The 11,257-nt window shown below is 50.5% G+C and overlaps 1 protein-coding gene across 1 annotated transcript in view; it reads right to left on the bottom strand.

The window, feature by feature from the left end:
* Positions 1 to 10,867, bottom strand: part of VWC2 (von Willebrand factor C domain containing 2) — a 125,193-nt gene extending 114,326 nt beyond the window's left edge. Inside the window, exon 1 of the mRNA XM_055420382.2 lies at positions 10,081 to 10,867. Within this exon, the coding sequence (XP_055276357.1) occupies positions 10,081 to 10,773 (693 nt within the window). The 5' untranslated portion in view covers positions 10,774 to 10,867. The remainder of the gene's footprint in view (positions 1 to 10,080) is intronic.
* Positions 10,868 to 11,257: the final 390 nt, after the last annotated feature.

Here is an 11,257-nt window from a genome sequence, read left to right on the forward strand (position 1 = left end):
TAGCCTGACCATAAGTACCAAGCGTCCAGGTCCCAGGCATTGGTGATGGCCCTCAGCTAGCCACCCCTGAAGCCAGCCACCCCTCTGGCTGACTTTCCTCTCTGGATTCAGATGTCCACCTCCAGAGACTAATTTCTCTGTGACTGTGTGTGTGTCCCTTTTTGCCATTTCTGCTGTGCTTTTAAGAAGATGTGCTTTATTGTATGAGATCCAAGACTTCATGATTTTTATAAAAACAGTGGGTTTTCAGGCTATAAGTCTTCCATATTTTCAGGCAAAATCACCTCTGCCATGATCAGAAATGCACAGAGTCTTAATTTTCCATCGTTCTGTTTTTACCATGGGCCTAGGGCCTCCCTGAGAACTCGAAGGGCCATGGGCAGATGCCTGACATCATTGCTTTCTGCATCCATTCGAAAGGCACTCTGTGTCCTGGCTGCACCCCAGTGCCCGGCAGAAATAGAAAGAGAAGTGAAATCCAGCTGGCAGGATCTCAGCCTTGGAACAGATAAGCAGCAAGAAGGATTTCCGGCTACGTGGTCAGAACCATGCCATGAAGGATGGCTACAGGGGCTGCAGACTTGAGTGGAAAGCTGGATCCTTTACTCTAGCTCACAGCTGCTCTATTTGAAACAGGCTTGGTCTTTCCCCCTGAAATCGGCCCCGGGATTCTTCTGCCATTTAAAGATAAACCGTCAACAGCCGTGGAGTCTGAATAAGCGGCCTCCACCGACCTGCCCGGCAGACGCCCCACGACCAACCTCTGGGCACATCTCTCTCTGCAAGGCCCCCACCCCTTGACTGGAAGGACCCGGCAGTTTTTCAGCGTATCGCCAGGGTCTAGACCAATGCCTGCAAAGATTTATTCAAAAAAGTATTTTTGAAAAAATAAATGCAAGAATGAATTTTCTGTTGGGATGTATCAGATCTGAGAAGGAACTATTTACGGGAACACACAGCCCCCTAGAGTCACCTCCTAACAATGAGGGCTTGGTCTCAAGTGCCTCACTGGGGGCAGGACCACTCCTGAGATGCTTACCCCCCAGGCCACAGGAGCGGCAGGCTTTTGCTCTGCCATTCGTACAGAGCTCTGTGGGTTCTCACATCTCTCACCCCCTTCTTATAACATGAGAGACAAGCAGGGTCCGCTCTACAGTTTCCTACCACCTAATAAGGAGGCTCTGTCGCCTGGGCTTCCCAGCTGGTGCAGTGGTAAAGAATCTGCCTGCCAATGCAGAAGACATGGGTTTGATCCCTGGGTTCAGAAAATCCCTTGGAGGAGGAAATGGTAACCAACTGCAGTATTATTGCCTGGAAAATTGCATGGACAGAGGAGCCTGGCAGGCCGCAGTCCATGGGGTTGCAAAGAGTAGAGGGTCACAAAGAGTTGGTCATGACTGAGCGACTGAGCATGCACGAGTATCATCCTTGGGCATAGAACAAGGGCTCACAGTGACTTCAAGGACTTCTTGAAGTCCTAAAGACTGACTATCCATGCCAACTGAAGCACAAGGCTGGAGAGGGTGGCTAGGGTCCCTGGGCCGCCTCTGATGCAGGCTGGCTTGTTTGATCTTGAAAAAGCTGCTGGTTTTATATGGTGACACCTCTTCACTTGTGAACAGACAGCATCACAAAGCCACATGACTGCAGGACCATGGGAAAGCCAGGCCAGGGGTGAGATGGTCTCCTGGGGAGCCAGTGCCCTTCTCAAAGAGCAGCTTGGCCCTGGCAGATGGCTACCATCTGGGACTCCCCCTGTTCTCATGACAAGCTGGCAACTGAAGTGTCTGTATGAACCTCTCACTTGTTAAATATCTGCTCCAGCGACACAAACAGCTGATGTTCTGCAAGCCAAGCAGAGCACCTCCCTAGGCCAGGGCTGGTTGTCAGGCCACCAGTCTATCCCCCCTGACCTGATGACCTTTGAGGTCCTACCCACTGCTCAAGATCTGGAACCCACTGGAACCTTCCTCCTTGCCCTCAGGGAGCTCCTGGGGCTCAGAGCTCATGTTCTCCTTACAACTTCAAATTTCATACTTTGAAGCCCACAGATGCTCATTTTGTTTCCTATGACTTTGTCCCCTGTGTTTAACTGAAACATAACATACATCCACATAAACACAACCAGATCCATTCAGTGTTTACCAGGCCAGTATAAGCCTTTCCTTTTCCAGGTACCAGAAATTCTCCCAGCCACACACAAAATGCCCCTCCACCCCCTGGGATCAGGAAGATAAGGAGGCAGGGCTGGAAGGAAATGTCCAACAGACCGGGACTCAAATCCTGCCCCCCTCCAACCCCATTACTAGCTTGATGACTTTCATTAAGTTACTTAACTGCTTTGAAACTTAGTTTTCTCTCCTTAAAAAAAAATACCACCAACTTTGTGTAAACCACACCCCCAACATATAAAACATATAAGCCCTGGATAAATGTTGGTTTTCTTCTTGTTGTCATAAAAGACTAAACTTTTAGGTTAGCAGATATTGGTCCTGTCTAAAACATCTGTAAGACAATTGGTCCACGCCAAAAGGCCCTTAAAATGTGGTCCTGTCCACAGAATCCATACCAAATGATATGGGACAGGACCAAACAGCAGGTACTTCTTCCTTTTCTAACGAATACGGTTGATTTACAATTCTGTGTCAGTCTCCAATACACAGCAAAGAAGTTCAGTTATATATATATATAAATATAAATATGTATATAGATAGACCCTTTTCATATTCTTTTCCATCACTGGTTATTACAAGATACTGAATACAGTTCCCTGGGCTATACAGGAACGTTCTTGTTAAATCACTATTTTCTATATAGTAATGTATATGTGTTAATCCAAAACTCGTAAATTATCCCTTCCCAAGCCTTCCCCTTTGGTAACCATAAGCTTATTTCTATGTCTGTGCGTCTAGTTCTCTTTTGTAAATAAGTCCATGTGCATCATTATTTTGGGGATTGAACACACAAATGCCATCAATATCATATGATATTTGTATTTCTCTGCCTGACCTTCACTTAGTGTGATAATCTCTAGGTCCATGCATGCTGCTTCAGGGACCTCTTGGCATGGAGCCAATATCTTTTGAAAGTTTTGGACTGGACCAAGTGATCACGCAGATATCAAGGACATTTTGGCACAGATTGAACATCTTGTGGCCCAGAGTTTTTCGGCAAGTTTGGATGTGAACAACTGTCCTGCAGGAGCGTTCACAGCACTCATCTCATGTGAGCGTGTAAAGTGCCACAGGGAGCAGGGAAACAAGCAGCCATTCACATTGCGTTTCTCCCACCCAAGTTAGGGACCATCCGAAAGGTCTAGAGAAACCATATGGACCCTCCTTGCTTTAAAAATAAAATTGTTACCACTTAAATGGCTTTAGACAGAAAGGCCGAAACTAAGAAGCCCAGAATTCATCAAATCTTACTAGGAACCAAAACAAACTCAGTTGTAGCACCAGCATACACATGAAACTGACTTCCAGAAAAGAACATCCACTTGACACAACTCAGTTCACTTTCCTTTGCAAAGGAAAACAATAATTGTATTATTTTGATTTAAGTAGCATCAGTGGATATGATGGTCATTTTATATTGATTTACTCATATTTATTAAGGCTATGCTAGGCATTTAATAGGAGAAGGCAATGGCACCCTACTCCAGTACTCTTGCCTGGAAAATCCCATGGACGGAGGAACCTGGTGGGCTGCAGTCCGTGGGGTCGCTAAGAGTGGGACACGACTGAGCGCCTTCACTTTCACTTTTCACTTTCACACATTGGAGAAGGAAATGGCAACCCACTCCAGTGTTCTTGCCTGGAGAATCCCAGGGACGGGGGAGCCTGGTGGGCTGCCGTCTACGGGGTCGCACAGAGTCGCACACGACTGAAGCGACTTAGCAGCAGCAGCAGCAGCATCAGTGGAAAGAATATAAACCCCATTAGACTGAGAAACATGGAGAACTGCGTCTTTTTCCTTCTTGGCACTTTCTCATAATTGCGTTACAGATCTGTTGAGATGATGCTTTTGATTCCAAGTTTCATGTAGGTTGTTTTCCATTAATAAACTCCTAGGAAGGAGATCTGGTAACAAGTCAGATGCTGAGGCCCCAGGAAAGGCATGTAACTAAGTGGTCCCCAATCATCTCACCCGTGACTTCCTCATTCACTGATTTCCTGTCCAACTTTCCCGTGCTTTGAAAGACAGCCTAGCAAGGAGCACGTATTAATGATTCATTTTCTCTTTTCTTCAGAGGCTTACACAATTGCCAATCAGAGCTCCCGATCTGCCATAATAACCACTGTGGACACACAGAACTGATGTCATTCCAACAAAAGCAAAGTGAAAGTTCAGTTCTCCTAAGTGGCCTTATCTAGGGGAGTCACATGTTCCATGAGATTCTGTCAAACAGGGAAACACGCTTGCAGACCCCAATTCTGTCCTCACAGTCCCCCAGAAATAAGGATTCCCAGGAGGGGAACAAGTTCTTCTGTTGCTCTAAATGGAATCATTTTTTAATGAAAGAATTTCAAATCTGACTTGCTGCTTGTCTGCATGGAAGTTCTCAGCGGCAAATTTAGAAGCGAGGCCCTCACATGACACAAGCACCCACTGATTTAAGTAGCATGAAAATTCCTAACATGGTGCTCCAAATGGAACAGATACCGAATCACCGTGATCTGTGTGGGCAGCTTCATTGTGTTCTATTTATGTCTATCCGGCATTTTGTGCGCTTCCCATCCCTCTGGGCCATTTCTATGAATTCGTTCTTCCAATCACTCTTGCTGATGCCTCCTTGTCCCACCACATTTCTTTACATCTCCCTGGACCCCAGCCTATGAGGTCAACTCTGATCACTGACACCCGATGTTACAGGCTGGACTGGGTCCCCTCCCAGATTCAAACGTTGAAATCCTAAACCCAAGAGCTCAGAATGCAACTGTACTTAGAGACAAGGTCTTGACAGAGGCCGTCAAGGTGAAATAAGGTCATACGAGTGGGCCCTAATCCAGGATGAGTGGTGTTCTTACAGGAAGAGGAGGTCAGCTCAAGATACACACAGAGGGATGACTACATGGGGACACAGGGGAAGACAGCCATCTACACGCCCAGGAGGGAGTCCTCGGGGGAAACCAGCCCCACCCACTCCTTGATCTTGGACTCCCAGCCTTCAGGGCTGCGAGACAATAAACTTCTACTGTTGAAGCCACTGCGTCTGTGGCATTTTGTTAAGCAAACAGAACAGTGTTCATGTATAAAAAGTAAAAACCAAGAGACAGGCTTCCTTACTCAAAGTTGGAGACTTGCTGCTGTAAGAACAGGATACTAGGTATGACTTGAGAGGCAATGGAAGAGATTCTAGCAGTAACTCTGTTTTTATCTGGATATACAGATGAAATTGCAAACACCCCTGGCGGGATGCAGGTATTACTCTAAGTATTATTAGCAGCTCAAATGGTATTTCAGTGAAGAGTGAGGTCTTCAGCTGACATCTGCCCAAGATCAACTAGGCTGTAAGGAATGAGGGTTTCAAGGGGCACAGAGCCTGGAGAGAAGGGAAGAGACAGACTAAAGTACAGAGAAAGCTGGGCAGTGAAAGTGAGCACGGCTCTGGGCCTCCCAGTACCAAACCTTTCCATGTCTTACTTCTCCTCTGCAGGACAACGATTTCAGCCTCCAAGACCTTCCCCGAGTTCCAAAGGGCAGATTCAAACACCAATAATTAGGGGCATGAAGAACGCAAAACAAACAGTAGTGCAGATGGAGGAGGATCCTAGTTCCTCCTGGGGCATGGACACGGACCTCTGATAGATATCTTTGAATTCCTTTGCAGGAACTAAGGAACCCACCCTCCTGGACAATGGTAACTTCAGACTGGGCACAAAATTCCTGGAGCACCGCCCTGTGACCTCACTACCAACCAATCAGAGGAGGGTTACACACCCAGCAGCCTACCTCCCAAATTTTGCCAAAATATCTTGTCTGAAACCCCTCTCCCTCCCTGTTCTCCCTGCATTGCTGTTACTGTCTTTCAGTCACTTCCGTTCCGTTCCGTCGCTCAGTCGTGTCCGACTCTTTGCGACCCCGTGGATTGTAGCCTACCAGGCTTCTCCGTCCATGGGATTCTCCAGGCAAGAATACTGGAGTGGGTTACCGTTTCCTTCTCCAGGGGATCTTCCCGACCCAGGGATCGAACCCGGGTCTCCCGCATTGGAGGCAGACGCTTTAACCTCTGAGCCACCATTCTGTGCGACCCCATGGGCTGCAGTACGCCACCCTTCCCCATTCTTCACTATCTTCCGGAGCTTGCTCAAACTCATGTCCATTGAATCGGTGATGCCATCCAACCATCTCATCCTCTGTCATTCCCTTCTCCTCCTGCCTTCAACCTTTCCCAGCATCAGGATCTTTTCTAATGAGTCAGCACTTCGCATCAGGTGGCCAAAGTATTCGAGCTTCAGCGTCAGTCCTTTCAATGAATATTCAGGGTTGATTTCCTTTAGGATTGACTAGTTTGATCTGCTTGCAGTCCAAGGGACTCGCAAGAGTCTTCTCCAACACCATGGTTCAAAAGCATCAGTCCTTTGGCACTCAGCCTTCTTTATGGTCCAACTCTCACATCCATATATGACTACTGGATGCATGGCCCTTTATCTGCATCTTTAAATACACCTTTATTTGCTCCAGACTCTGAGGTTTCAGTTGATTTGGCTCCAGTGTGCACCTGGCACTGTGACTGCAGACAGGCCCCCAGGACAGACCCACAGGAGGGCTGGGAGGAGTGATGCTCTACCTGGGGTCACCTGCACATCACAGGCACAAGGATCAGCTCTGTCAAGCTCCCAGTCTCCATCAGTAATCTCCCCTCTCTCAGAAAGTAGATTACAGACTACCAAAGCACCTGTGTGCCTCAGGGAACGCGTCCAGAACCAGCCTCCCTTTCACCTCCAATTTTGCCATGGTCAGCAGTGTTTCATGCATGACCCTTGAGACCACAACCTCCACTGAACTGCATTTTTTTCAGAGAAGCCCCCAAAGCTTCAGATATAAAATGCTTTCCTTTTCTGTTTTCTCCACTATGCAACCTGCAAGCCCTGACGGATCTCCTGGAAGCCCAGAGGACCCAGGCCAGGCACGGGAGCAAACCCCGTGGACTCACAGCTGACCCTGTGTGCTCAGTGGCTCAGTTGTGTCTGACTCTTTGTGACCCCATGGACTGTGTAGCCTGCTAGGCTCCTCTCTTCATGGGGTTCTCCAGGCAAGAATACTAGAGCGGGTAACCATTCCCTTCTCCACGGGATCTTCCTGACCCAGGGACTGAACTCAGGTCTCCTGCATTGCAGGTGGATTCTTTACCAATGAGCCACCACAGCTGACCCTAAACCCTTCTAAGCTCAACCTCCCAACACCCCTGACAAAACCCTGTATCCTTTTGGTCTTGGAAGGAAACTTGCACAAAGCCACACTAAATCAGGGAAACACCTAGAAATGTTCCTGATACTAACAGAAATGAACAAGCACGACATATACAGTGAAATCCTTATGCAATTGTACATATCATAGGAGCCGGAATACAGTGGAAATTTTGCAGCAGCTGCTCAACCCTCATGCATGTGTCATCCTAGCAGCTGGTAATGATTGGATGAAAGTTAAGAATGAAGTGTCACTTGAAGATGAAAGATGCACTTAATACTCTAAAAATAGCTTTATTAATATTTTGCTTCTTCCCAAGATAATCATCTCTCCAAACTCCCTTTTCTTGCTAAAATCTCCCCTCTCCAGAGTGGGAAACACATTCCACTTTCATTTGTTTATTCTCATGCTTAGTCGTGTCTGACTCTTTGCGACCCTATGGACTGGAGCCCTCCAGGCTCCTCTGTCCATGGGATTTCCCAGGCAAGAATTCTGGAGTGGGGTGCCATTTCCTCCTCCAGAGTATCTCACAGACCCAGGCAGTGAACTTGAGTCTCCTGCATTGCAGGCAGATTCTTTACCAGCTGGGCCATCGGGGTAGGTACTAATTTTTGGAAACAGGAATCCAACAGGGGATTCTCCCACCAGCCATATACACAGACAGTCCATGGCATCCAGCATTTATCAATGAATAACTCAAACAGATTTGAATTCTTCCTTCTGCCTGTGATGGCTGCTCTGTGATGTGTTTGGGCTTCTGAGATTAAAATGTTAGTAATTCCTCAGCCCACCTCGTGGGATACATAAAAAAATGATTATGTTACTACACATAGTGCAGACAATAAATACTATTAATAAAAAACTAACTCCTTGTCTTTGATCTTATAACACTTTTTGATGAGACTGAAACTCCAGGGAATTGTTTGGCTACAGGTCCATTCTGGCCAACACAGAAGGTGTCTCCTTTGGGTCCCACCAGCTCCCAGGACCAGCTTTGCTTCTGTACTTCTGGGCTGCACCTAAAACATCTGGAGAGGCATCTGCCTGGCTCTTCAGTCCTCTAGGAAAATTCTCCTAGAGTAGAGTTCCTGACTTCTATTATATGGCCAGGGCCTGGTTCCTATAAAGTTCTCATCAAAGTTGTCTGGTCCTCCAAAGGGCCGAAGCCAAGAACTGTCTTCAGCTTGTTTGCCTGGAGTTAGACCCTGAATGTCAGGTGGTTAGAACTCCAGGGAGCCTTAAGGAATGGCTAGCCTTACTTTACAGATGAGGGGAAAGAGAGTCTTTCTACAGCACTCAGGAATTCATTCCTGAAAGTCACTACCTGCTGTCACACCCCGGCCACATTCTCAATCTGTAGATCTCAGAGGCTCTGTTCTGGAGACCCTGGAGGAGATTCCTCCCCATCTTCCTCCTCGCTCAGCTTTGGGGGCTGGAGGTCCCAGGACACCCTCTGCTGCCCAGGAAAACTCCAGCATGCCAAGTCAACCGGACAAGTCCAGGCAGGCCAGAGGCTGAGCCAACACAGGGGCTGAAAAGGCTGCGTAGTGGTGCGGGTGGTCTCCCAGGGCCGTTAGAGAAGAAGCAGGGCTCTGGGGGGAGTTAGCCCCTGGGCAGTATCTCCATCCAGCACCCTGTGGGGCTGGGCTTCTGGTTTAAATAGAGCCTAGAGTATAAAAGCAGGCTTGTGGCACCGAATCTGCTTCTTACCAGCTGTGTTGCCCTGGACACCTTATTTAAATATTCTGTGTCTCAGTTTCCTCTTCTCCATCAACTGGAGATAACAGATCATAATCGACTGTATAGCCTGGCTTGAGGTTTAACTAAGTTAGTATAGGTGAAAATGCAGCCTGGGGGTGTGACATTACTGTAGGCATTCAGGAAATAGCACTACTACTATTATGACCAGTGCTCACCTAACATAAAACCATTTTTAAAACCATAACCTGTACTTGGGCTTCCCTGGTGGCTCAGAGGTTAATGCGTCTGCCTCCAATGCGGAGACCCGGGTTCGATCCCTGGGTCGGGAAGAACACCTGGAGAAGGAAACGGTAACCTACTCCAGTATTCTTGCCTGGAGAATCCCATGGACGGAGAAGCCTGGTTAGGCTACAGTCCACGCGGTCGCAAAGAGTCGGACACGACTGACCGACGGAACGGAACCTGGACTTATTTTTGCCATGGACCATGTTTTGGCATCCAATCAGCAAGAATTTTGTTTTGTTTTAATTTCGAGAACATCTGCTGATACCCAGCACATAATCCAGGGAAATGGCTTATTTATACGAATAGTCTCCCTTAATGACTATTAACTGAAGAATACATCCCAAACAGCAAGGTAAATTGCCCTGTGTTTGAAAACAAGGTGAACTTTTCAGCAGCAACACTTTTAACTCCGGAGCAGCCAATTAAGGTTAAAAGCTCAGCCAGTACTTTTGCTTGGGCTTTGGGGCCACCGGCTTTACTCTAAGGAAACCCTTTTGGAGCAAACGCATGTCAGCTGGGCACGTGGCTTTCAAAAATTACCTCTGCACTGAAAAAGAGAGGGGACAAAGGCACAGCGCCGTCCACCTCTGAGAACCACAGGGCGCCTCTTCTCCAAAGTGGGGGCGAGGTGCCAGCTCGCCCGCTCCTGGGACGTGCAAAGTCGCCCGGGCGCTGGCCTCTTACCACGAACTCCTCCAGGGTCTGGTAGGTCTTGCCCCGGAACTCGCAGTAGTTCTTCCTCTCCTTGCACTGCGGGCAGCACTGGCTGGTGTCAACGTGGATGCAGCGCGGGTGCAGCCGCGGGCACTCGGGCTGTGCACACAGCGGTCCCTCCTCGGTGCACAGGCACGGGCAGGCCGAGGGCCCCGGAGCAAACTTCTCCCCGATCGCGTACACGAAGCCGCTCTCGTCCACGCAGCCCTTGCCCCGGTAATCCGGGTATGCATACTCCTCGGGCGGCTCGGGCGTGGGCTCCGACTCCGGACCCGCCACGTCCTGGGCGGCGGCGGCCGGGGGCTCCTCGTGCGGGGTGTCCCCGCGGGGCCGCCCCTGCAGGTCCCCGGCCCCGGCGCCCCCGCCCTGGGCGGCCCAGGCCTGCTTCTGTCTGCTCCACGCCTCCCGGCCGGCCAGCCCGCGGCCGCTCTTGCCCTTCCAGTCCCGGCCGCCGCCCTCGTCCCTCGCCGGGCGCCCGAGCTCGCTCACCCGCCCCGGGCCGTCCCGAGACGCGTGCTCGCGCTTCTCCTGGCCCGGCCGCTCCGGCGCCTGGGCCAGCTTCTCCAGCGGGATCCTCGGGCTGCACAGGGCCACCATCAGGCAGCAGGTGAGCAGGAGGGAACTGGACAGCGCGCCAACTGCCATCGCAGTGGAGCTGGGCATTCCCTACCGCGTCCCGGCGGGCGGCCGGCCGGGGAGCGCGGCCGAGGGGCGAGTCGCATTCACAGCCCGGGGGCGCGCCGCCGCCAGCCGGGAGCCGCCGTCCCTGCGGAGAGAACAGCACACAGCTGAGCCCCGCGGCCCGCGCGCGCCCGGCCCCCGCCCGGCCCCGCGCCGCCCGGCCCCGAGGCTCCCCAGATGGACTCGCGGGACCACGAGGGCAGGGGCTGCATTCCCGGCGCGCGGGCGCCGCCGGGGGTCCTGCAGATCCCAGACTGCGGGCCTGGACACGGATGCGAGTCCCAGAAAAACACCGCCCCGCAGTGTGCCCCCTGTCGTCGTTATTAGCGGGTGGTGGGGCGGTGGGGCTGCAGCGAGCTGGGCCCGCGCCCCCGGCAAGGCTCGGATGGAGCCACATAACTCCAGCGCCTGGCGCCCCTCTTCAGGTCCCGGCCACACTTCCCCAAAGGTCGCGCAGTGGAGAATT

This window comes from Moschus berezovskii, chromosome 3 (assembly GCF_049115385.1).
Source record: "Moschus berezovskii isolate FMDL1 chromosome 3, NW_MosBer_1.0, whole genome shotgun sequence".
Taxonomy (NCBI): Eukaryota; Metazoa; Chordata; class Mammalia; order Artiodactyla; family Moschidae; genus Moschus; species Moschus berezovskii.